We start from the raw sequence: 26832 nt of genomic DNA on the forward strand, positions 1-26832 counted from the left end.
CAAACCACACAGCCATTGTTGTCTTCAGCATCAGTCGTCTTCCGGCTGAAGATCTCCCTGAGCAGCCATCTTTCTTTTTACTGTGAATATCTTTCATATGAAAGGGTACCTTTTGATAGTGTTTCCTAATGTCTTGGGTCTCTTTCAATGGCAGTTGCTCTGTCTTCAATTTTCAAAATGCCTGCATTTTTATATCCCCAAATTGGATCATCCCATTGGTTCGATGATGGCAGAATGATAAATTCAAGCTTGAATGGGTTTTAGTATCCTGGGGCATAATTTTAATTTGGTTAAATTTTAATTGTTGTCAAAACAGCAACCAACTATGGTATCTATTTCACAACCAAATGTTAACATATTTTCAGTTTTCCAGTACACTGAGACTGTTCATGTAAGCTCTGTGCAGAACAGCATTCACTTTCTCTCAAAGGTACAATTCACACCTTCAACTTCATAACAAAGGGAATATAAGAAGCTGATTCGAGGTGGTGTTTAGCTTTTGATCGACTAGAGAGTCATCTGGCATTGGCAGAAAGAGTGGAGGCTGCAAGCAAATTAGGTGTGATCTTATTAAATGGCAGAGCAGATTGATGGGCTGAATGGACACTTTCTACTCCAGAATATGTACCTGATACACAGCTGCCTCTCATAGGGCTTGTCTGAAATCTCTCTTGAACTCAGCCCTGAGGCCAGTTCCTCAGCCTCCCTGAAACTAGCTTAAGGACTCCATGTCAAATCCAGCCCTAACGTCCCACACCCTCCCTGGGTGCTGCATGCCCATGTACAATACATCCCACCGTCCCTTACCCAGGGTATTACTGAGTCTCTAATCCCCAGGAATGCCAGGACTCCACACCCCATCTTCCTGAGAGTTTGCTCCTCCCTGTAGCTTAGATCTATACTGGGTGACTGGAAGATGACCCTGGGGTGAACGTTGTTGACTTCATATTGGTTTGGTTTCAGTGGCAAAGTGTGAATATTTCAACGCTGGGGGCAGCGTGAAGGATCGTATTGCCTTGAGGATGGTGGAAGAGGCAGAAAAGGCTGGAGATCTGAAACCTGGTGACACCATCATTGAGCCAACCTCTGGAAACACGGGTAGGTTGTTATCCAATAGTTATCCGTTGACCGTTCCACCAGTGAACAGTTGTTCATGAATGATGTATGTTCCTCACAGGGATTGGGCTGGCATTGGCTGCTGCTGTTAAAGGATATCGTTGCATTATTGTTCTTCCAGAGAAGATGAGCACAGAGAAGGTAAAAGCAAATCAGCCAGCGTGGGGAGAGGGTGGGAATGGGGAATACAGATCCATCCTTTACGAAATCATGGTATCACGGTGTTTGGAAGCAGACCCTTTGGAACATATTAATTTTTAAAATTGGAATACCAAGGATGCTGGAAGCTGGAATAAACATCAAGTCCATATAGATTCTGTAACATGAACAGACATTGGCTGAGTGGGATAGTCACTCAACTCATAACCCAGAGATCCAGGTCATGTTCTGGGGAGGGAGATTTGTTTTTTTTTAATTCACGTGGGAATATGGGCTTTGTTTACTGCTTGTCTCTAGTTGCCATTGAGATGGTGGGAGTGAGCTGCCTTCTTAAACTGCCGCAGTCCACCACCTCTGTTGACCCACAATTCCCTTAAGGAGGGAATTCCATGATTTTGACCCAGTGACAGTGAAGGAGTGGTGACATATTTCGAAATTGGGATGGTGAGTGGCTTAGAAGGGAACTTGTATCTGCTTATTCTTCTAAATGGAAGCGGTCATGGGTTTGGAAGGTGCTGTCTAAGGATCTTTGGTGAATTTCTGCAGTGCATCATGTACCCCCTGCTGCTACTGAGTGTCAGTGGTGAATGAAGTGGATGTTTATGGATGTGGTGCCAATCAAGCGGGTTGCTTTAACCTGGATGGTGTCAAGCTGGATGGTTGCTTTAACCTGGATGGTGTTGTTTGAGCTGCAGCCTTCCAGGCAAGTGGGGAGTATTCCATCACCCTCCTGACTTGTGCCTTGGGGATGGTGGACAGGCCTTGGGGACTCTGGAGGAGAGTTGCTTGCTGCAGCGTTCCTCACGCCTCTCCTGTTCTTGTAGCTACTATTTATATCGTTAGTCCAGTTGAGTTTCTGGACAACAGTAACTCTTGGAATGTTGATTGGTAATCTGTTGAATGTCAAGAAGTAGTGGTTAGATTGTCCTTTACCAGTGATAGTCATTGCCTGGCATGAATGTTACTTGTCAGCCCAAGCCTGGATATTATCCAGATCTTAGGCGAAAGTGAGGACTGGAGATCAGAGTCCAGATTACAGCAGGTCAAGCAGCATCCAAGGAGCAGGAAAATCGAGGTTTTGGGCAAAAACCCTTCATCAAGAATGAGTCCATTGTCCAGATTGCTTCAGTATCTGAGGAGTTATGAATAGTGCTGAACATTGTGCATGTTAGGTGAACATCCCCACTTCTAACCTTATGGAGGGAGAGTCATTGAAGCAGCTGAAGATGGTTGGCCTAGGACATTACCCTGAGGAACTCCTGCAGAAATGTCCTGCCAGGGCTGATAGTTCAAATTCCCTTTTTGAAGATTAATGTAAATTCCATTAACAAATCTGGAATATGAAGCTAGTCTTAATGGCAGTGACCACTGAAGTATTATCTGTAACATGGAGAAATCTGCATTAATTTGGAAGAGTTGGTGCAGATTTCTGAAGGGAAAATAATATTTAACCTGTTGAAGATTTTTTGAGCCTGTTACCTCTTCAGTGAGGGTAACGCTATTGATGTGTACATTTGATACGGTGCCACACAATAGACTTAAGGAAAGTTATAGGTCATGGTATGAGGGACATTGGCAACACGGATGCAACAGAGAGGATGGCAGTGTAGAACTTTGAGAGGACCTTAAGTGAAGTGGCAAACAAATGGCAGATAAAGTTCAATGTAGAGAAGTGAGAGATGATGTCAGGACGTGGACAGATGGTATAAAAAGAGACCTTTTCTAATGGGGAATATACAGGAACAGAAATACAATGTGTGTGCATATGGATGAGTAAAGATGGCAGGGTTCATTAAACTGTATAGTCCTGTAGAACTTGAGAGACACCCTTTAGATCTGAGCTAAAGGATGTGAATGCATTGGAGAGAGTGTGAAACGGATTATAGAGTCATATAGCATGGAAACAAGCCCTTGGGTCCAAATATGCCAACCATGTTAATCAATTAAACTAGTGCCACTTGCCTTGGTTTGGCCCATATCCCTCCCATTCATGAACTTCCCCAAATGTCTTAAATGTAATTGTACCTGTATCCACCACTTTCTCTGGCAGTTCATTCCACCCTGAACCACTCTCAACATAAAAACTTTGCCCCTCATCACTTTTCAATCTTTCTCCTCTCGCCTTGAAAATATGCCCCCTAGTTTTGAAATCCCTACCCTACTGCCTTATCCATGCCCCTCATGATTTTACAAACCTCTATAAGGTCACTCCTCAGCCTCTGACACTCCAGGGAAAACCAGCCCTAGCCCTATTTTTATAACTCAAACCCTCCAGTTGTGGCAACATTCTGGTAAATATTTTCTGAATCTTCTCCAATTTAATATCCTTCCTATAGCAGGGTGATCAGAACTGCTTACAGTACTCCAGACGAGACCTCACCAACATCGTGTGCAACAACATTATGACATTCCAACTCCTGTATATAAAGGTCTGAGCAATAAAGGTGCCTGGGAAACTTTAGTTACAAGGAAAGATTAAAGAACTTGGAAGTGTTTTCCTTGGAGGCTGAGAGGAGATTTGCTTGGTGTTTTTAAATGATTGAAGTATTCAATGCTTGTTGGGCATGGGAGAAGCTGCAGTTCCTGACTTCTGCTACAAGGGGAAAGAGCCTCTCAGCAAGTACCCTACCAAGACCCCACCAAATTGGAACTGGGTTTCACCCTGTGTAGCTGTCCCTCCTGGTTATCTTGCCTGTTGACTTTATTTTCTGAAGGTTGATGTGTTACGAGCTCTCGGGGCGGAGATTGTACGGACACCAACAAGTGCCAGCTTTGATTCACCAGAGTCTCATGTTGGTGTTGCCTGGAGACTGAAGAATGAAATCCCCAACTCTCTCATCCTGGATCAGGTGAGTCAAGGTGTCTTCTAATTAATGGCTGGATTTCACCCCCACGCCCTCTCCCCATCCCCACACTGCCTGCCCAAATGGAGGGGAGGGGAGGGGGTGGGTGGGGAGTGGTGAGGTGCCTCTTTGGGTAGTGGGAGCTGTTTATTGTTCAAAGCTGTGACACCTTTCTCTCTCGCCTGCAGTATCGGAATCCTGGAAACCCACTGGTTCACTATGATCACACTGCAGAAGAGATCCTCAGGCAATGTGAAGGTATGAGATGATTGCAATTATGGGATAGCAGGGTTGTCATAATACCTTCAGTATTGCACTTGCTGCTGTTTATTGGGAAGTTTTTGGATCAAGCCTAATTCTGTAATGAGAATGGGGACAATGAGATTTGAGGGGGGGGAGGTGGTGGTCGATGATGTGGGAAGGGGAGTCCTGGGAATATCATGGGATATCCCTGGTAGGGAGTTGTGGGAGTAAGGGGGAAGTTTTAAGACTTTGGGGAAAGGTCGATCCTGGCAGTTGAGGGGGAGTAGGGTGTGGGGGGAATGGGAGTGAGGGCAGGATGACATGGGGTTGGGAAGGGGACTCATTCTTTCTTTCCTCCTTTTTCTTTTAGGAAAAGTGGACATGTTTGTGGCTGGAGCAGGAACTGGAGGAACAATCACTGGGATTGCCAGGAAACTGAAGGAGAAATGTCCAGGCTGCAAGGTACCTGGTCAGGGATCTGCAACATCAAAAGCCAGGAACAGGAGAAGGCCATTTAGCCCTTGGTGCTGCCCTACCATTCACCATGTTCCCGACTAAGCCTCTATGCTAGTGCTATATTTCTGTTTTCTCTCCATACCCTTGCTACCTATAAAACCTAAACATTTATTTATCTCTTTCATGGATACAGTCAGTGATTTGACCTCCACTGTTTTCTGTGGTAGAGAATTTCACAGGTTGACCAGCTTCTGAGTGAAGAAATCTATATTCATCTCAGTCTGAAATGGTCTACCCTGTATCCGGAGACTCTGCCCCTGGTCCTAGACTTCCCAGCCAGGGAAACCTCCTCCCTGTATCAAGTCTGTCTAATCCTGTTAGAATTTTATACATTTCAATCAGATCCCCTCTTGTCCTTCTAAACTGGTTCTGCTGGGCCTGTATTCACTAATCTCTCCTCGACAGTCCTACCATTCCTGGCATCAGCCGAGTGAACCTCTGATGCACTCCGCCTATTCCAATTATATCCTCTCTTCAATAAAGAGAAAAAATGCACACAACACTCCAGGTGTGGTCTCACCAAGGCCTTGTACAACTGCAGTAAGACATTCCTCATTGTCCTTCATTACAAGATGTTGTGTGTTCACAATGTATCATTGGTAGATTAGATTAGATTACTTAGATTAGATTACTTAGTGTGGAAACAGGCCCTTCGACCCAACAAGTCCACACTGACCCGCCGAAACACAACCCACCCAGACCCATTACCCTAGGTTTACCCCTTCACCTAACACTACGGGCAATTTAGCACGGCCAATTCGCCTAACCTGCACGTTTTTTGGCCTGTGGGAGGAAACCGGAGCACCCGGAGGAAACCCACGCAGGTAGTATCCCTGTCTCGGGGTTAGAGGGTTCGAGTTCCATCTACTTCAGAGCTGTAACGTGTCTGAACAGTTTAAATAAAAATATCATAACATCTGCCTTCCTGATCTCTTGCATCACCTGCCTTTTTCACTGACTGATGTACAAGGACACCCAAATCCATTTGCACATTCGCATTTCCCAACATATCACCACTTCAATGACATCCCTTTTTTTTAACACCCAAAGGTATATAACTTCCCATATATTCATGTTACACTGCACCTGCTGTGTGTTAATCCACGCACTTGTCTAAATCATCTTGAAGCATCCTTGCATCCTCCTTACAGTGCTCAATCTCATCCACTCTGTCATCAGCAAGTTTGGAAATATTGGTTTTGGTTCTCTCATCCAAGTCATTTATATATAGTGGATAGCCTGGCTTCAAATATGGACCAATGTGGCCTCTCACCTGAAAAATGATGTGTTTATTCGCACCTTCTCTTTTCTGTCAATGAGCCAATTCTCAATCCATTCAAGTACATTCTCCCTATACCCACTGAGTTCTTACCGAAGATCATATCCAAAGTTGTCTTGAGATCTAAATACACCATGACTGCTGGTTTTCCCTTATCTATCTTATAGTTACATCCTCCAAACATTCCATAATAGAATTGTAGAGTCATGTAACATGGAAACAGACTTTTCGGTCCATACCAACATTAATCCCAAACTAAACTAGCCCCACCAGCCTGTTCCCGGCCCATATCCCTCCAAACCTTTCATATTCATGTACTTATCCAAATGTCTCTAACATTTGTAATTGTGCCCACATGCACCACCTCCTTAAAGTCCATCCCACATAGAACGGCATCTGTATTTCAAAAGAAATAAGCCCTTCATTTATTCTTTTAAATCTCTCTCCTCTCTCATGAGTTAAGGGTGATTTTGTTTTTTATAAATCCCTGCTAGTATTGTCCGATCCTGTTAACGCTTTCCAAATAGGAGTATGGATCACATAGAGGCAAAAGGTTTTTAGTTTTAAAAAGGCATTGTGTCAGCATAGCCTTGGTGGAACAGCCTGTGCTGTTCTGTTATCACATCTTTTGTAAATACACGTGTTTTTCCCACTGCCGATAGGAGGCTAACTGTATGTAACACTGTGTACTCTTCCTCCCTTTAAGTCAGGTTAGATTTCTCACCCTACAATCTGTAGGAACTATTCCAGATTTTACAGAATTTTTCAAAAATGACCAATGTATCTGAGTTCCAAGGTCACTTCCTTTAGTATGGTGGGATGTAGATTTGCTCACTGGGAGTTTGTCAGCCTTTAACCCTGTTAATTTCCCCAGCATTGATAGCTTCCTAATATTGACTGCCCCTGTTCCCTCTCTCAACTTTTGACACTAACATTTCTGGCAGGTTTTGTAATTCCGAAACATCCTTTTAATTGTGAACTATTGCCTATCAACAATCAACACCTTTTCAGGAAACCTATTTATTCAGGGGGTTTGTTGGCTTTTTTGTTTAATCGATTGGGATATTTGTTACACCCCATCTCTCACTGTCTCTCAAAGAATTATTACTTACCTACCTGCCTGAGAATGGATGCTGGCTTCATCACAATTGAGTGTACTGCTCAGCCATTTAAGGTGATTAAAAGTCCACCATGTTGCTGTGGGTCTAGAGTCACACACAGGCCAGACCTGGTAAGGATGACAGATCTCCTTCCCGAAAGTGCTTGGGTGAACCAGATGGACGTTTTTTTTAACAACAATTTATGATTAGTCGTCATTGTCCCCAGTTACTGAGGCCAGTTATGTTGTCCAGATTTATTTAGCCATGTTGATTTCTGAATTTGTTTAGCATGGACCTGAGGATTATTACTTCATTGCACTGCAAGGATATTGTGCCTGGGGGACTTGTTTTCATTGACTCTAACTCTGGGCCTTGTGCTCCTGACTTACTGTCTTTAGATTATTGGAGTTGATCCAGAAGGTTCCATCCTGGCAGAACCTGAACATCTCAATCAAACAGATGTCAGCACGTACGAAGTGGAGGGTATTGGCTACGATTTCATCCCGACAGTTCTGGATCAATCAGTGAGTTATCATTTGTCCTGTCCAGTCTTACCCAGGAACTAGGCCTCATTTGGACTTTCTCCTATCATTTGGTGGTCTTCTTCCAGACGAGTGCCTGGTGTCCTAGGGCTGGTCTTATTACTTTGCTTCCTCAGTGGTCTGGTCCCTGGTACTGACTGTTGTCAATCTCCACAGGTTGTGGATAAATGGTACAAGAGCAATGACAAAAACTCCTTTCAAATTGCTCGTCAGCTGATCCGGGAGGAGGGGCTGCTGTGTGGTAAGAAATTGGGGGTTTGAGAGGTGGAGGTGTGGGCAGGGATCAGGATGGGGGCTGGAATAGCATTGGGAGCTCTCATGTAATTCTAGGAAGAGTTCCTAAGGAGGTATTGAGCTGAGTAGAGAGTGGTAATGTGGGGTTGGTGAAGAGGCTTGGGATCCTGGTGAGCTGGGCAGTGATTGGGTTGGAGCACCATGACAAGAGCGTGGATCTGAGATGCTAGCCTGTATTCCAGGTGGAAGTTCGGGGAGTGCTGTCTCTGTTGCTCTGGAAGCTGCAAAGGAGCTTGAGGAAGGTCAGCGCTGTGTGGTCATCCTCCCGGATTCAATCCGCAACTACATGTAAGTCCCAGCCTTCACGTGACCCCCTCCCTCACCCCCCAACCAACCTCAACATCCGGCAACGCTGTGTCCCCGCCCCAACCACAGTCAGTCAGCCTACTCACCCTTCACTTCCTCACTCTCTCCCTTTTCACCAAAACTATGGTTATGGGGAGGATGATGGAGAAGTGAGGGAAAAGCTGCTTTTGCTGACTGATATCATTCTGTTTCCAGGACCAAGTTTCTCAGTGATGACTGGATGACACGGAAAGGATTCCAAGTGAGACCACCAACCTACTGCAAGAAACCCTGGTAAGAGAACTCCCAGCAAACCCTTGCTGGGGGACAGGGGTCTCCCGCACACACTGGCCCCACCCCTCTGGGGGACAGGGGACCCCGCATGTGCTGACCACCCCAGGGTGGGCAGGGGGTCCCCCGCGCGTGCTGACCCCTCTGTCTGGGGGCGGGGGGGGCAGGGGGTCCCCCACGTGTGCTGACCCCTCTGTCTGGGGGGGGCAGGGGGTCCCCTGCACACACACTGACCCCCCCCCCCCCCTCCCCCCCCCCACCTCTCTGGGGGACGGGGGTCCCCCGCGCACACTGACCCGTACTGGGGTTGAGGATGATGTAAAGTTTGTCCCTCTTCTTAGGTGGTGGACATGTCATGTTGAGCAACTTAATGTCCCGCCTCCACTCACTGTGCTGTCATCGTTTTCCTGTCAGAGGACGATTGAGATTCTTCGCGAAGAAGGTTATGATCAGGCTCCTGTACTCAGTGATAGGGGGTAAGTGTTCAAGGGGCCAGTGTTTGTTTATCCCAAACTGGTTCCATTGCCCTACTCTCTCCATGTTTCATTGTCTTCCTACAATTGTAATGTGTTTCATGTCGTATCCTTAAATGATGTAGTTATTCAGTTCCTCCTTGTGTTTAATAACTGCCATGTGTGAAGTAGAATATCTGTTTGTTTGTGTTGTTGTGACATTGCCTGCCCAACTGGACTGGGTTGTTCCTCTTTGTTAAAACTAACTCTAACTGTTAAAACCTTAGCTAGGTCTGGACTGCACCCTCTTGAGTGCAGTGGATATGGTCCCACAGTGTGCTCCATCAGCCCTGAGATAATGGACTAGAGAGTTTGTCTCTTGTAATCTTTCACATCTCACTACAGGAGTGCACTGAAAATCTCACATTGCTTTCCTGCAGCTCCAGTTCATCGACAAATCAGATTTCAAATAGAAACACAAACCGGCCATTTAGCCCTTCTAGCCTGCTCCACTATTCATCCTGATCACCTCAATAGCCTGTTGCCGGTTTTCACTTGATATTCTCTTAGCCCCAACTCTTGATATCAACTCCTTGAAATCATTCAGTGTTTTGAGCTCAACCACTTCCTGTGGCAATGAATCCCACATTCTCCCCACGCACTGGATGAAGAATTTCTCCTCATCTCAGTCCTAAACTGCCTGCCCTATACCTATAGAGTATGACACTGGGAACATCCTTTCTGCATCTACCCTGTCTAGTCCTGTCAGAATTTTACAGGTTTCTGAGATTTCACAACAGCTACCTCTGTCCCCCACCCCCAGTTCTCTGACCTCCAGTAAATAACACTCCACACTGGTTCAACATCAATCCCTCCATCCCCGGAATCAGCCTGGTAAATCTTTGCTGAACTCCCTCCATAGCCAGAACATCCATCCTTGGGTAAGATTAAAACTACAGGTATAGTCTCACCAAGGCCCTGTACAATTGCAACAAGACATCCCTGCTCCTGTACTCTAACCTTCTTGCTAGGAAGACCAACATACTATTTCCCTGCCTGTATGACCTTCCTCAGTGACTGGTGTACGTGGAGTACACATTCATCTCTATTTTGTAGCCATGATCTGCCTTCCTGTTTATTGTTCCCGAAGTGGAGGCCCTCATACTGCATCTGCCGTTCATTTTCCCACACATTCAGCCTGTCCAGTCATTGCTTGTTCAAACTGCTGTAAGGACGTCAGGTTACATGTTTTTCAGAATGTGTTGTAATCAGATTTTAAGGAACAATTTTTGACAACTTGTTCCTCATTTCAGGACACTGTTTGAAGAGACAGTGCCTTTCCACATTAGAGACACCCTGTTGTTTTTGCAGAGACTGAGGGCCAGTTTCTCCCTAGGCTGTCTCAAGGTTGATTTGTTTATCCTCATTCCAAGCTTTCCCACACCATCTGGTCACTTCTTTTCTCCTCTGCTTCCTTCATGTCCATCCTGATTGCTCATCCCAAACACTTCAACCAGCAGCAACTTATATAGAAAAGTTACCAACCTGAATATTCTGTCTGGGAAGTCTGTCCAACACCATCTACACCTCTCTCGCAACGACAACATATTTCAGTCCAGCCCCAGTGTCTCAAAGGAAAATGCTGGAGAAATGCAGTAGATCTTGTGGCCTTTGTAGAGAGAGAACCTGAGTCAATGTTTCGAGTGACATATGACCTTTCATCAGAACTGATGAGGTCTCGATTCTGGTGACGAGCCCTTGGGCTGAAACATTATTTCTGTTCCTCATTCCCATCTCAAAAACCTGCAATGCCCTTGTGTCCCTTTTTAGAACATACAATGCTTTCCAGTGTGGAAGTAGGCCATTTGACTCTTTTAAGGCCGCACCGACCTTCTCAAGAGCATCCCACCCAGAACACTCCCCATCCCTGTAAACTTGCGTTTCCCATGGCTATTGTACCTAGCCTGCACCCCACCACTCCCACCTGTTTTGACATTAATCTGTAAATCATCCTTGCCACCTCTATGTCCCTGAATTCTTCAGGCCTTGTGTTTGAGCTGGGGGGAGGTGGATGGCACTTTGAGGTGGGGGTGGGTGGGTGGGGTGTGGGTGCTTTTTGTGGAAGGGCAAGTGTGATGTGGGGAGAGTGGAATGTGTTGGGACTGGGGTCAGTGGCTGGGACATGCTGCCAGATACTGTGAATGTTTTTTGTGTGATTTCAGGGTGCTTCTGGGAGTGGTGTCTCTGAAACAGATGCTCAGCTCCATCTTGGCTGCAAAAGTTAAACTAATGGACCCAGTCACTTGTGTTCTCTGCAAGCAGTTTGGGAAGGTAACATTCTCCACTGTGTAGATACAGGGGCTTGGTCTCTGTTAGAATCTCACAGCGATACTACCCCAAGACAAGGTGATCCACTGGTGTCACTGCCATTGATCTTACCCCAGTGCCCTGTTTGTTTATCCAGTTCTCCTCCAGTTTGTGGTTGAATCTAGCACCATCGCCCTGGGAACTGAGGTAGTGAATTCCAGATCCTCATACCTCACCATGTCTCTGTAAAAGAGAAATGTTTCCTCCTGTTACCTTTGGTTCCTCTGCCATTTGTCACTAACCTTCCAGCAACAGAAAACAGTTTCTCCTGATTCACTCTATCAAAACCCTTCCTTACTTTGAACACACTGATTTTAAATTTCCTCATCTCCTCTGTTCTGATGAGAACGGTCCCAACATCTCCAGTCTCTCCATGGCCCTGCCATTCAAGTAAATTGTTTGTGCAACCTCATCAAGATGTAAACATTCTTCCTAAATGATAAGAATTAGACCGGATATTCCAGCTATGGTCATGTTTTTTAAAGATTTAACATACCTTTTTGATTGTGCTGTTTTTTTGAAGCCAGGGATGCTGGATGGGATTTATTAGCGACTCATTGAGCCTGTCCTGAGCTTCAATGGTTTATGCTCCCAGATGTCGTCCTCCCCTTTCTGTCCATCCTGCCCCCCCCCCCCCCCCCCCCATTTGTTTATTTCTCTCTGTGCACCAATACCACTCTTTTACAATTATACTTTTAAAAAAAAATAATTTTCTCACTTCCTATTCAAGTGAGTCACCCTATTTCCCTTGTGTTCCTGTCTATTTTCACCAGTCAATGTTCTTCTCAACTCTGTCACTCTCCTCATTGTTTACTACGTTTCTGAGTTTTGTGTCATCATTATGGGTGGTTCTTTGTTATCAGGTGGCCACCTTTCAAGATCTGGTGCTGGACATGCTGAACAGCCAGACAGCTCTTCCCATCGGTAGGAATGATCCGGAGGGTGGGGTGGGCATTGTTTACTGGGGCATGAGTGGGGATGTGGTCAGGACAGCACAAGGTTAGACAGTAAATTTCCTGCCATTCTGCCCCATCAAACACTCCCAGGACAAGGACAACACTGGGTTAGATACAGAGTAAAGCTCCATACACACTGTCCCCATCAAACACTCCCAGGACAGGGAGAGAGTGTGGGGTTAGATACAGAGTAAAGCCCTCTCCCCACCCTCTGCATTGTCCCCATCAAAGACTGCTTGGTTGATGACATGATGTGCCTAAGACATGGTTTGTTGTGGGGTTAAAATGGAAGGCGATGTCATTTTGTTTAACCTCTCCTTACTGAAATAGAACATGGAGGTAACTGAAACTGAGGGGTTCAGGCTCTGGTCTTTTGTATTGTGGCCTCTGAGGTGTGTGTTTATTGAAGAATGAAAGAGTCAGCAGGCTATTGAGCCTGATGTCTGTCAGTGTGGTTTGTTAGTGTCATTTGTGGATTATCCTGTCCTTTTGGGGTAGTTGATTTGGACTGTCTGATTCTCCAGATGTTCATGATTATCTGATTGTAATTTTGTGTTTAGGTTGAGAGGAATGATGATCTGGGGAAGCTGTCCTCTATCCTGGAGACAGATGCATTTGCTCTGATCATGAATGAGCAGGACCAGTGTAAGTAATTTTAGTCAAACCTCTCAAGTACAGACATTGCCCAGAGTCCTCATAATTAACCTCCATCATGGTTTGCTGCTCAAAATTAGAATTGAATCTCTCAAACAATTATCTTCCATGTTAAGTTTCCATACAATTTAGTGGTGACAGGGTGGCACATTGCTGCGTCAGTGCTGGGGACCCAGGTTTGATTTTCTAGCTTTGGACAACAGTCTGTGTGGAGTTTGCTCTCTCTCTCTCTCTCTCTCTCTCTCTCTCTCTCTCTCTCTCTCTGTGTGTCTGCGTGGATCCAATGCTCCAGTTTCCTCCCACCGTCCAGAAATGTGCAGGTTCGGTGGATTGGCCATGGGAACTGTGGAGTTACGGCAATAGGATGGAATGCTCTTCAGAGGGTTGGTGCAGGCTTGATGGGCCGAATGGCCACATTCCAGACTGTAAGGATTCTATAAAGTGAAAATTAGCCCCTGCCAAGTGAAATTTAATGATTTCCTTTCAGGCTGGGTCAGACAAGGAAAGAAGAATGTTATTTAAATGAAGAATTCCATGGTAGAGCTGGGTTGGTGTGTTCTAGTAAATAAATCACATAGTTTAAGATTAGATTAGATTAGATTACTTACAGCGTGGAAACAGGCCCTTCGGCCCAACAAGTCCACACCGACCCGCAACACACCCATTCCCCCACATTTACCCCTTTACCTAACACTACGGGCAATTTAGCTTGGCCAATTCACCTGACCTGCACATCTTTGGACTGTGGGAGGAAACCAGAGCACCCCGCACAGTCAGTCACCCCAGTCAGGAATTGAACCCGGGTCTCTGGCACTATGAGGCAGCAGTGCTAACCACTGTGCAACCGTGCCGCCCAGATCTTTTTGTAACCTTAGAAAACCTTCTTCACTGACTACTCTGCACCAACTTTGGTGCTACCCACAAACGGGCTTCAAAGAAAATTCTCCTGCCAGACGGTAGTATCTGCAATTCTCCGCCAGGAAGATTTTGGAAGCTGGATAACTGAAAGTATTTGAAGAAGACGTAGATGGAATTTCGAAATATCAGGGAGTTGAAGGATACGCAGAGCTGGGCCATGAACCTATGTATAGTCAACAGGCTTAATGATAGCCTAACATAGAATATAGAACATTACAGTCCCAGGTACCAACCCATGCTGCAAGTTCACCCACCTTTTTCCAAATGCGCTTGGTGATGAAGTAAACACACTTCAAAACACCTTCCTATTTTCCACTGCAATCTTACGACGTTGAAAAGTTAGTTTTGCCCTCACTACTCTCAACCTCCTGGACACTGAAACTCCAATTTAGGTTCCCATCCCCCTGCTGAATTATTTTAACTCCTCCTGAACAGCAGTTGCATATCCGCCCCCCCCCCTCCCACCCCCTCCCCAACACTCTTCACAACCAGGATATTGGTACCGCTCTGGTTCAGGGGTACACCATCCTTCCTGCACCATCCTTGAAGCCACGTGCTCAACTCCTCTCTCTTCATCATCATCATCCTTGTCTCGCTAGCACATGGCATGTTTTACCAAACCACAGAAAAGAACTCTGTTCGCTCTAGCTTTAAGTTCCCACCCTAGCTTCCTGAATTTCTGTCTTAAATCCCCATCGCTTTTCCTACCTATTTCATTAGTGCCTATGTGGTTCACCACTTGGGGCTGCTCCCCCACACCCCTCAAGGATCCCGAAAACACGACCAGAGGCATCATGAACCCTGGCACGTACGAGGCAACCCACCAACCGCGAATGCTTCTCATTCTGACAGAACCGTCTATCTGTCCCTGTTGCCTACTTCTGCTCCTGTTTTCAATGTTCTTATATTACATAATTTAATTTAGTAATTTAGATGACAAATACAAACATAGGGGTGATAGATTTAGGACAGATATCAGGGATAGTTTCTTTACTCCATAGTAGGGTTATGGAACGGCCTCCTTGCAACAACAGGAGACTCGTCGATTTTTAAGGGCATTGGACATAAATGTGGATAATGAATTAATTTCACAGGTCGGCACACTGAGGGCTGAACAGCCTGTACTGTGCTGTAATTAGATTTGATTCCCTACAGTATGGAAACAGGCCCTTCGGCCTAACAAGTCCACACTGACCCTCCGAAGAGTAACACACCCAGACCCACTCCCCTATCCTGTATTTACTCCTGACTAATGCACCTATCACTACGGACAATTTAGCATGACCAATTCGCCTGACCTGCACATTTTTGGACTATGGGAGGAAACCCACACAGACACAGGGAGAATGTGCAAACTCCACATAGACAGTCACCTGAGGTGGGAATTGAACCCAGGTCACTGGTGCTGTGAGGCAGCAGTGCTAACCACTGAGCCACCATGCTGCCCTATGTTCTATATGAAATGGCCCCTGGAGCCTGCTCCATCATTCAGTAAGATCGTGGCTTATTTGTCATTCAAGTTCCAGATTCCTGTCTACTCCCAATAACCTTGACATCCCTGGCAAACACCACTTTTAATGAATTGAAATACTGTGGGTGCTGGAAATCTGAAATAAAAGCAAACATCATCTCTAGTGACAGAAACAGTTAATGTTTTGAGTCTTGTATGGCTTCTTCAGGAGCATAATACTGGACTGATTGTTAATGTTTATCTCTCAACAGATGCTACCAGATCTGCTGAGTTTCTCCAGAACTTCCATTTCTAAGAATCTGTCCACCTCCATTTTGACATATTCAGTGAATTTGTTCGTGCTGCTCTAAGTCAGACTGTTCTGAAGTCTCTCAATCCTCAGAAAATTTTTCTCCTCATCTGTCCTAAAAGGGTAACCCCTAATTTTAAAGTACTGCCCCCCAACTTGCCCCTCTAGTTCTGGACTGACCATCCACCTTGTCAAGACCATTTATGATGTTATACACTTCAATCAAGTCATTGGTTTCCATTAGAGTTCAGAATAGTTAGCAATCAGTCTGTCCAACCTTATGACATAGGACAACCCACTTGTTCCAAAGGTCAGTCAAGTAAGCCACCTATGAACCACTTCCAATGTATTTACATCCTTCCTTCAAAGTAATGAGACTATCACAGCACTTAGTGTTTAATAGACAATAGGTGCAGGAGTAGGCCATTCTGCCCTTCGAGCCAGCACCACCATTCATTACTATCATGGCTGATCATCCTCAGTCAGTATCCTGTTCCTGCCTAATCCCCATAATCCTTGATCCCACTATCCTTAAGAGCTCTATCTAACTCTTTCTTGGACATTGGTAAGATACAATGTCCTTCTCTGCTTTTGCATCTTCAAAATTAACAACTTTATATGTTCCTACATTTATACTCCATCTGGCAGATTTGTCTCCATGTCTCTTTAATGGCTATCAAATCCTATTTATTGATGTCAATCAGTCTTGTTATGAATTTTGAGTATTCTAATAGTCTTGTTTTATTTTAAAACATCAATCAATACTATCTAGTGTTGATTGTTGGTGTATTCAAAGAAGCTTCATTCAACTAACTTCTGGGGTGAAGGGTGTTACCTTTTAAATATTCAGCAAGTTAGCTCAGGCCTTTGAGGCAAGAAGAATGAGGTGATCTGATTGAATGTGTCACATTCTGAGGGGGCTTGACAGGCTGTGGACTGAGAGGATGTTTCTCCTTAGATTCTAGAGGTGGGGGGGTGGGTAGTAAAGTTTGTAAAAACGAGGAGTCTCTCATTTGAGATAAAAGAATACAGGGAATTTATGCTGAGGATTACTAATGTTTGGAATTCTCAGAACAGTGGGGTATGTGTCATTGCTTAATTTCAAGCTGTTTTTGTCAGTCGAGTTGAGGCTTTTTGAAGCAGTGGAGTTAAAGCTATAATCTGGTTGTTTTATCTTAAAAAGCAGGCTCAAGGAGCTTAATAGCCAACTCTTGTATTTATTGCATATGGATACACAGTGGATATTTGGGGGAATAAAACTGGCAATGGCCATTCCAGGACCTAATTTCCATGCAAAGCCTATCTCCAAATGCCATTTTCCTTCATGATCCTTCTGTTCCCAGGCCCCAGTAATAGTATTAACTGGCTGCTCCTTTCCTATGTCCTCATTAACAGTCTGTCCCTGTTTTTGCTTCCAGCTCAAGTGGATGGTATTCACTGTAAGAAACCGGTAGTACTTGGTGTTGTGACGACAATTGATCTACTCAGCTTCATAACTCAGAAGGCGATGACTGTGAAATGAAGGGTGGTCTTCCACTCAGCAGACTTTGGTACATTGTCTGGTGTGGAGCAGAAGGTTCCTTTTCTCAGTTAGCTGTTCTGGGCTCTGTTACACTGCACTCAGTTCATTACTGTATTTAGTTTGTAGTACCATGCTTATTCCTAGCAGTCCTCAAAAGGCTGCCTACACCTTTTTTGAATTCCAAAATTTTTTTTTTCAATTTTAAGAGTACCTCAGATCATAGGTGGATCAATGTCTTTAGGCCACTTGGCCTGAAACATTGACTTTCCTGCTCCTCAGTTGCTGTCTGACCTGGTGCTTTTCCAGCTCCACGTCAATTGATTCTAATTTGCTGTCTCCAGATTATACAGCTATTTATGCTTCATTAAGTGTACCTCAATTGATGATTATTCCTCTGTTTAATGAACTGTTCCCTGGAGTTTATTGTCCTCTATCCACTCCATTTTCAATGAATGATCATGAGTCTGTATTATCACTGGATTGACTTTTTTTTTCTATGCCTAGGTTAAACTGTGATTTAATAAATGAATATATTTCAGATGTTCCTTTTCAATGAATCACTTTTTACTTTTCAGTAGCGGGGGCAGGGGGGAAGCATTAACCAGAAGTTCAACATGCTAAAGACAATGGTTACACGGGCAAATGAGAGACTAGGAACACCAGCATGTAACTCACCTCCTGACTCACCATAAGCCTGTCCACCATACAGAAGGCACAAGTCAGGAGTGTAGTGGAATACTCTCCATTTGCCTGGATAAATGCAACTCCAACAACTCTCAAGATGAATGACACCAGCCAGACCAAAGCAGCTTATTTGATTGGCGTCACTAACCACCAATACCCATGCACACTGCTACTGATTAACAAGATGCACAGCAAACATTCACCAAAGCTCCTCAGATAGCACCTTCCAAACCCACAACCATTTCCATCTTGAAGGACAAAGGCAGCAGATACGTAGAAACACCAAGGCTTCCAAGTTCTCCTTGCCAACCTGACTTGGAAATATATTGTCATTCCTTCAGTGTCACTGGGTCAAAATCCTGTAAGTTCCCTCCCCTCAGGGCATCATTGATCTACCTACAGCAAACAGACTGCAGCAGTTCACTACCACCTACTGAAGGGTAAATAGAAAAGGAAATGCTGGTCGAGACAGGAATGACCACGTCACCTAAATCAATTTTAAAAATCCACAGGTTAGAGTGTCTAAAACTTCCTTTAAAATTGTGGATAATTCAGAAGAAATGTTTTGTATACCTTCTTTAGTTGATGCTCAACAAGCAGTTCCCAGATTAGGAAGGTATGTATTATCAGTTTATAGAATCACAGAATCCCTCGAGTGCAAATAGATTGTTTGGCCCATCAAACCTGTACTGACTCCCCAAACAGCATCCCACCCAGTTAAATCACATTGAAGCTAAAGCTGAAAGTGCTATTGTGTTAAAAAATGAATTCTGAGGAGTTGATGCAAATCTCCCCATGGATCTGAAACAGGCAAGATTGCTCATGTTGTAAAACAATATTGAGGAAGCATATGAGGTTCCTATGGCAGGTCATGTCAGAATATGTAAAATATAAGAACTGATCACTGACATTTCTCCCAGCCAGGTTCTCATAGGGACACAGTGAAGTTCTGTACAATGTACCATAAACACGTAAAAGTAGATAAACCCCTAGGATCTGATCAGGTGTACCCTTGAACTCTGTGAGAAGCTAGGGAAATGATTGCTGGGCCTCTTACTGAGATATTTGTATCATCAATAGTCACAGATGAGGTGCTGGAAGACTGGAGGTTGGCTAACATGGCACAACTGTTTAAGAAGGGTGGTAAGGACAAGCCAGGGAACTATAGACCAGTGAGCCTGATGTCCGTGGTAGGCAAGTTGTTGGAGGGAACCCTGAGGGACAGGATGTACATGTATTTGGAAAGGAAAAGACTGATTAGGGATAGTCAACATGGCTTTGTGTGTAGGAAATCATATCTGACGAACTTAAAGATTGAGTTTTTAGAAGAAGTAACAAAGAGGATTGATGAGGGCAGAGTGGTAGATATAATCTATATCGATTTCAATTCGACAAGGTTCCCAATGGGAGACTGGTTAGCAAGGTTAGATCTCATGGAATGCAGGGCGAACTAGCCATTTGGATAGGCAAAAGTGAGGACTGCAGATACTGGAAACCAGAGTCTAGATTAGAGTGGTGCTGGAAAAGCACAACAGGTCAAGCAGCATCCGAGGAGCAGGAAAATTGACATTTCGTGCAAAAGCCCTTGATAGGAATGGAGGCAGGATGCCTGCAGAGTGGAGAGATAAATGAAGGGGCTGGGAGAAGGTAGCAAAGAGTAGATTGGTTGGATGGAGGTGGGGATGGAGGTGATAGGTCAGAAGGGAGGGTGGAGTGGATAGGTGGGAAGGGAGATTGGCAAGTAGGACAGGTCATGGGGACAGTGCTGAGCTGGAAGGTCAGAACTGGGTATGGTGGAGGGAGGAGAAATGAGGAAACTGGTGAAGTCTACATTGATGCTCTGGGGTTGAGGTGTTCCAAGGTGGAAGATGAGGTGTTCTTCCTCCAGGTACCAATCAACCCCACTGCCCTGTGGCCCAACATTTCAACTCTCCTCCCCCCCCCCCCCCTCCTCCCCCCTAGAGACCTAGTGAGCTTTGAGAAAATTTGTAGCTCAGGTTGAGGTTCTGGATGTAGGTTTGCTCACTGAGCTTGAAGGTTCACTTTTCGACGTTTCATCACCCTGCTAGGTAACATCTTCAGTGGGCCTCAGGCAAAACACTGCTGATAAGTCCTACTTTCTAGTTATATGTCTAGACCACCCCCTGAGAAAAAGAACAGGAAGTGATTTCATCACAGGAAATGACATCACCAACCCAAAGAAAACAAAACATGTCAATAGAAAGCAGGACTTATCAGCAGTGCTTCGCCTGAGGCTCACTGAAGATGTTACCTAGTAGGGTGTCGAAACGTCTGGAAATGAACCTTCCAGCTCAGCGAGCAAACCTATATCCAGAACCTATGCCCTCTAGTTCTAGACTCCCCCACCCCAGGGAAAAGACTTTGTGTATTTACCCTATCCATGCCCCTCGTGATTTAATAAACCTCTCTATAAGGTCACCCCTCAGTTTCCGACACTCCAGGGAAAACAGCCCTAGCCTATTCAACCTCTCCCTGTAGCTCAAATCCTCCAACTCTGGCAACATCCTTGTAAATCTTTTCTGAACCCTTTCAAGTTTCATAACATCCTTCTGATAGGAAGGAGACCAGAATTGCACGCAATATTCCAACAGTGGCCTAACCAATGTCCTGTACTCTGATCAATAAAGGAAAGCATACCAAATGCCTTCTTCACTATCCTATCTACCTGTGACTCCACTTTCAAGGAGCTGTGAACCTGCACTCCAAGGTCTCTCTGTTCAGCAACACTCCCTAGGACCTTACCATTAAGTGTATAAGTCCTGCTATGATTTGCTTTCCCACAATGCAGCACCTCACATTTATCTAAATTAAACTCCATCTGCCACTTCTCAGCCCATCTGGTCAAGATCCTGTTGTAATCTGAGGTAACCCTCTTCGCTGTCCACTACACCTCCAATTTTGGTTTCATCTGCAAACTTACTAACTGTACCTTTTATACTCACATCCAAATCGGTTATATAAATGATGAAAAGTAGCTCAGAACTGGGTATGGTGGAGGGACCGATCCTTTCCAGCACTGATCCTTGTGGCACTCCACTGGTCACAGGCCTAGAGTCGGAAAAACAATCTTCCACCTCCACCTCTGTCTTCTACCTTTCAGCCAGTTCTGTATCAAAATGGCTAGATTAGAGTGGAAAAGTACAGCAGGTCAGGCAGCATCCGTGGTGCAGGAAAATCAATGTTTTGGGTAAAAGCCCTTCATCAGAATGGAGGCATGGACCCTCCAGGGTAGAGAGATTTTGAGTGGGGGGGGGCTGGGGAGAAGGTAGCAAAGAGTACAATAGGTGAATGGAGGTGGGGATGGAGGTGATAGGTCAGAGAGGAGGATGGGGGAAGGTAGCAAAGAGTCCAATGGTCGAATAGGGTGGTATGTGTATGGAATGAGCTGCCAGAGGAAGTGGTGGAGGCTGGTACAATTACAACATTTAAAGGCATCTGGATGGGTATATGAATAGGAAGAGTTTGGAGGGGTATGGGCCGGGTGCTGGCAGGTGGGACTAGACTGGGTTGGGACATCTGGTTGGCATGGACGGGTTGGACCAAAGGGTCTGTTTCCATGCTGTACACCTCTATGACTCAATGTCAATTTGTGGGAAATCCCAAGCTAGCTCCTTTAATATCTATACTGGTTTCTGGAAAACACTACACTATCTAGTACAATGTTGATAAATTGTATAGGACCAGAGTCACAATCAAAAGGGCATCAGTATATCCTTACTAATACAGTTCTCACAAACCAGGCCTGTGAGGATCATCACAGCTAATGTAGTGTTGAAAAATGAACTCAGATTTTTATTCATTATGGACTACCAATAGAAATACAGTTTGACCAAGGTTTCAAATTTGTGTCTAAACATTTTCAGGGCATTATGCATAGTGTGGGTATCAAACAATTGAAGACCACAGCACACCATCCAAAAACACAAGGAGTTTTAGAAGACACCATCAGATTTGAATGATTAAACAACAATTAAAGCGCATTGTTCTGAATATCCATGTAACTGGGATTGGACTTTGTTATTTGCAGTCAGTGTCACCAAAAGAATCTGGTAAAAATCTGTCCAAATTGACCTGTGGTCATGGTATTTTCTCATATGAAGGGCATTAACATTGATCAAGGAAACATTTTTATGAGAGGAAGATGAAACTTCAACATGGATAAGAGCCTTTGTTTCTTGAGAGACTTTAAACCTTTCACAGGCAAACATGAAAGAAACAACAATTAAACATGCAAAAACAAGAACATTTCAAACAAGAGACAAAGTGTTACTGTTATTATCTTTACAAGGGGAAGCTTTGAAAGTGAGATTCAGTGTCATTCAAAGTCATTAAAAGAGCTAATCAAGTGAATTATCTGTTAAAGATACTCCTGATCTGGAAGAACTGGTTATGTCAGATTAATGTGTGAAAATGATACCACTGTAGACAGGAAGGTAGAGGAACACATATGTCAGGTGCTGAATGTAGTGAATGGTAGAGATAGTGAGAATAAGGTAGAAGGAAATGTAGACGATTCACAAATTGATTCTCCTATCATCCAATTAGCCAATAACAAAAGATTGAAAATAATTAGACTCCACATTCTTGTATTTAAAGGAAAAGACAATGGGAACCTCTGGATCAATTAGACTGCATTTGCTGGTGTTTAGAAGAATACGAGAAGATCTTATAAAAACCGATAAAATTATAACAGGACTTGACAGAGTAGATGCAGGAAGGATGTTCCCAATGTTTGGGGAGTCCAAAACCAATGGTCACAGGCTGAAGATACAAGATAGACCTTTTAGGACTGAAATGACAAATGTCTTCACTCAAAAGGTGGCAAGCCTGTGGAATTCACTCCCACAAAAAGTGGTCAAGGCCAAAATATTGAATGTTTTCAGAAAGGAGTTAGATATAGTTATTAGGGCTAAAATATCAAAGGGATGGGGAGAATGAAAGAACAGGAGACTGAGTTATATGATCAGCCATAATCACACAAGTCAAAGAAATTTGTAGAGATTCACTAAGATACAATGGAATCTAGTTCAATCTGCACCAATAAAACATCATCCTTATTGTTAAAGCCCAGAAAAACAAGTTCAGGTAAAAACTGAGTTTCAAAATTTATTTTAAAAATCATTTGTTTGAACTGACTTCATCAAACCCTTCAAAATAACAACTGAGGCTAGTTACTTAGGAGTGGGTGAGTCTTGTGGTAAAGTGATGAATTGGGCATAGAGAAGGCAGTGGTTGGTAAAATATTTATTAATAGGACTTGGGTGTCACTGGCTTGGCTAGTAGTTATTACCTATCCTGAACTGCCCAGGGCCCACTGTCAATTGTTGTAATAGAGAACACTTGACAGATTAATACATGGAATGGATTGGTTGTCAGAAATGCACAGCACAAGAAAAGCCCATCACATCCATGCTGGACTAGAACAACCAACTATTCTAATCCCATTTCCCAGCTCTTGGCCCATAGCCTTGTATGCCTTGGCATTGGACAAGGTTCATCAATGTTCTTTAGGGAAGAAAATCTGTTACCTTCATCAGGTCTGAGCTACATGTGACTGCAGACCCACAACAAAGTGACTGACTCTTAATTGCCCTCTGAACTGGCCCTAGCAAGCCACTCTATTCAAGGACCAGTCAGCCATGCCACATCCCATGAACAAATTAAAAAGAAACCCACCAAAACGTTACTGACCACAATCCCTTGGTCACCTTAGATTTAAACATTAGATTGCTTTGGGGAGTTTCTTAGTTCAAGATCAAAGAATTGTTTGTATTATTAAAAAGATAATATCATCAATGCCACCAAAGAGCACAAAATAATGGGGTAATAGTTTGGAAATTAAGGTGACCAGAAATTGGGTGGATATTTCAGAAAGCATGAATAAAGATCAATAATGGAAATCTGACTTTTTAAAATAAGTTTTTATGGTATAGGGAGCAAGTTAGGAATACATAGTTATATTTGAGGACCACAAGTAACAGGAATATGGAATGGTTTGAATATTCCAGATTATAAAGGTTTACCAAGGTTTTGACATGAAGTGTGATTTCCTGGAATGGTTCAACATTAATGAGAGCTATGATTTGCCATCTCCTTACTTCAAAATCAAGTAAGTTTGGAAAAGGAGACAGGTAAAGATTTGAAGAGAGATAAAAGATGAGGCTCATGGTGTTAATTGCTGGACTGACTTGGTTTGGAACAGTTGGATTCATGGGCTGACGATTGCCAGGCAATACTCTGCTGAAGTTGGTTCTTGTTTTTCCAGTACCTCGGTGTGTCAGTTGAAAAGAAAAAGACCCCCAAAGTGTTCAGTAAGCAAATCTATGTCTCCTTAGAAAAAGAGGAAATTTTGCAGCGGAAGCAGCTACACAGATGGAGCCTGAGAAAGTTCCAGACCTCTGTTTCTGACCACCTCCTAAACTCTGAAAGCTGAATTGTCACTCTTATTCAATCGCCCAAGTCTGACTGACGTTTTAGCTGAACTGAAGCCTGATTTGAAGATTTTCCATCACTCAACAGCAGTCAACATTTTGATCGCATTGTTAGTAACTCCTGGAAACTATGAGACGTCATCCCAATTAATCCCTTAAATTTGGACACCCCTACAGGAGTGTGTCCTGCCTTTTGCCATTTTCTTTAAAAATCCACTTCACATTTGCACAGCTTTGTTGGTCTTGTTGGCTAGGGATTAAGGGGCTATTTTTATTTCAGATTATTGTTTAGTTGTGAATTAGTTTTATTTTTACCACTTGCTTAAAGTTTTGCTGATAACAAACTCAAAAATAACTTATAGTCATAGAGATGTACAGCATGGAAACAGACCCTTCGGTCCAACCCGTCCACGCCAACCAGACATCCCAGCCCAATCTAGTCCCACCTGCCAGCACCCGGCCCATATCCCTCCAAACCCTTCCTATTCATATACACATCCAAATGCCTCTTAAATGTTGCAATGGTACCAGCCTCCACCACCTCCTTGTTTAAGAAAATTTGTTAAAGTCTTCTTGTGTTCCAGTTACAGAAATGGGAAACAATTTAGCCATTTTGATGTTTGATTTAAAACATTTATATTCAAGGTACAGTTTGTGGAGCAGAGCTTTCTTCTGATCAGAGCTGTAAAGGTATTTTGCTGGAGGGTCTCAATGGATTTTTTCCTTTGCTCATAGGATGTGGGCATGACTGTCTAAACCAGCATTTATTGCTCATCCCTAATTGCCCTTTAGAAGGTGGTGGTGAGCTGCCTTCTTGAACTGCTGCAGTCCATTTGGCGTAGGCGGATCCACAAGATTTTGACTCAAAAGGTACAATGGTATATTTCCAAATCATGATGGTAATTGACTTGGAAAGGAATTTGTACGTGGTAGTTCCCACGTCTGCTGTCCTTGATCTCTCAGACAATGGAACTAACAGATTTAGAAGGTACTGGTGGAGGAGCCATGAATTGCTGCAGTGCATCTTGTAAATGGTACACACTGTTGCCACTTAGCATCAGTGGTGGATGGAGTGAACATTGAAGTTGTGAGATAAGGTGTCAATCAAGGGGGTGGGAGTGTTCCAATGTACATGTTGCCCTTGTCTTTCCAGATGGTAGATGATGTAGGTTTGGAAGAGGCTGGCAAAAACATACACACTACTGCCATTGTGCATTGGTGAATATTGAAGGTAGTGGATGGAGTGCCTTTCAAGCAAAATACTTTGTCCTGGATGGTATTAAATTTCTTGAATATTGGTGGAGTTGAGGGTAGACACAGAGGTTGTTCCATCTAGCTGGGGAGTTTAGAATATGAGGCCGCAGTTTTAGGAAAAGATGAGGAGAAATATCTTCACTCAGAGGATGGTGAATCTTTGGATTTCTTCACTGCAGAGTTTTGCAAATGGTTTAGATAAATTTACTTAACCTTGAGATAATTTTTATTCCCTTGGAAACAAACCATAGGACAAGCCACGCTAAACTTCCCATAGTATTAGAACATAGAAAAATACAGCACAGAACAGGCCCTTTGGCCCACGATGTTGAGCCGAGGATTATTCCTAATCTAAAATAAAATAACCTAACCTATGCACCCCTCAATTCACTGCCGTCCATGTGCATGTCCCACAGTCGCGTAAATGTCCCCAATGACTCTGCTTCCACCACCACCGCTGGTAACACATTCCAGGCATTCACAACTGTCTGCATAAAGAACCTTCCTCTAACATCCCCTCTATATCTTTCTCCTAATATCTTAAAACTATGACTCCTTGTATCAGTCAATCCTGCCCTGGGGAAAAGTCTCTGCTATTGACTCTATCCATACCTCTTATTACCTTGTATACCTCGATCAGGTCACCTCTCTTCCTCCTTCTCTCCAGAGAGAAATGTTCAAGCTTAATCAACCTCTCTTCGAAAGACAAGCCTTGCAGTCCAGGCAGCATCCTGGTAAACCTTCTTTGCACCCTCTTCAAAGCCTCTGTATCTTTCCGGTAGTAGGGTGACCAAAACTGGACATAATATTCCAAGTGTGGACTCACCAGGGACTTATAGAGCTGTACTAAGACCTCACTGCTCTTAAACACCATATGCTTTCTGAACAACCCTATCCACTTGGATGGCAACTTTGAGCGATCTATGCACTTGAACACCAAGTTCCCTCTGTTCCTCCTCACTGCCAAGAATTCTGTCTTTAATCCTATATTCAGCATTCAAGTTCAACCTTCCAAAATGCATCACTTCGCATTTATCCAGGTTGAACTCCATCTGCCATTTCTCAGCCCAGATCTGCATCCTGTCTATGTCGTGCTGCAGTCTACAATAGCCCACGATACTATCAACGGCACCTCCAACCTTTGT

General features: G+C 44.0%; 1 protein-coding gene across 4 annotated transcripts in view; it reads left to right on the forward strand.

Annotated features, from left to right (window-relative positions):
• Positions 1-17837, forward strand: part of LOC140486538 (cystathionine beta-synthase-like) — a 29791-nt gene extending 11954 nt beyond the window's left edge. For 2 of the 4 annotated variants that reach the window (XM_072585818.1, XM_072585819.1), the window contains exons 4-16: positions 964-1098; positions 1178-1257; positions 3990-4124; positions 4307-4376; positions 4732-4823; positions 7655-7780; positions 7955-8039; positions 8275-8380; positions 8594-8671; positions 9010-9144; positions 11343-11451; positions 13004-13088; positions 17194-17837. In XM_072585818.1, the coding sequence (XP_072441919.1) occupies positions 964-1098; positions 1178-1257; positions 3990-4124; positions 4307-4376; positions 4732-4823; positions 7655-7780; positions 7955-8039; positions 8275-8380; positions 8594-8671; positions 9010-9144; positions 11343-11451; positions 13004-13088; positions 17194-17297 (1340 nt within the window). In that variant the 3' untranslated portion in view covers positions 17298-17837. Of the gene's footprint in view, positions 1-963; positions 1099-1177; positions 1258-3989; positions 4125-4306; positions 4377-4731; positions 4824-7654; positions 7781-7954; positions 8040-8274; positions 8381-8593; positions 8672-9009; positions 9145-11342; positions 11452-12350; positions 12412-13003; positions 13089-17193 lie in introns of those variants that run through there. The other 2 variants (XM_072585820.1, XM_072585821.1) reach the window with 2 other exon arrangements.
• The last annotated feature ends 8995 nt before the right edge of the window (positions 17838-26832 follow it).

The sequence above is a fragment of the Chiloscyllium punctatum genome, chromosome 15 (assembly GCF_047496795.1).
Source record: "Chiloscyllium punctatum isolate Juve2018m chromosome 15, sChiPun1.3, whole genome shotgun sequence".
Lineage (NCBI taxonomy): Eukaryota > Metazoa > Chordata > Chondrichthyes > Orectolobiformes > Hemiscylliidae > Chiloscyllium > Chiloscyllium punctatum.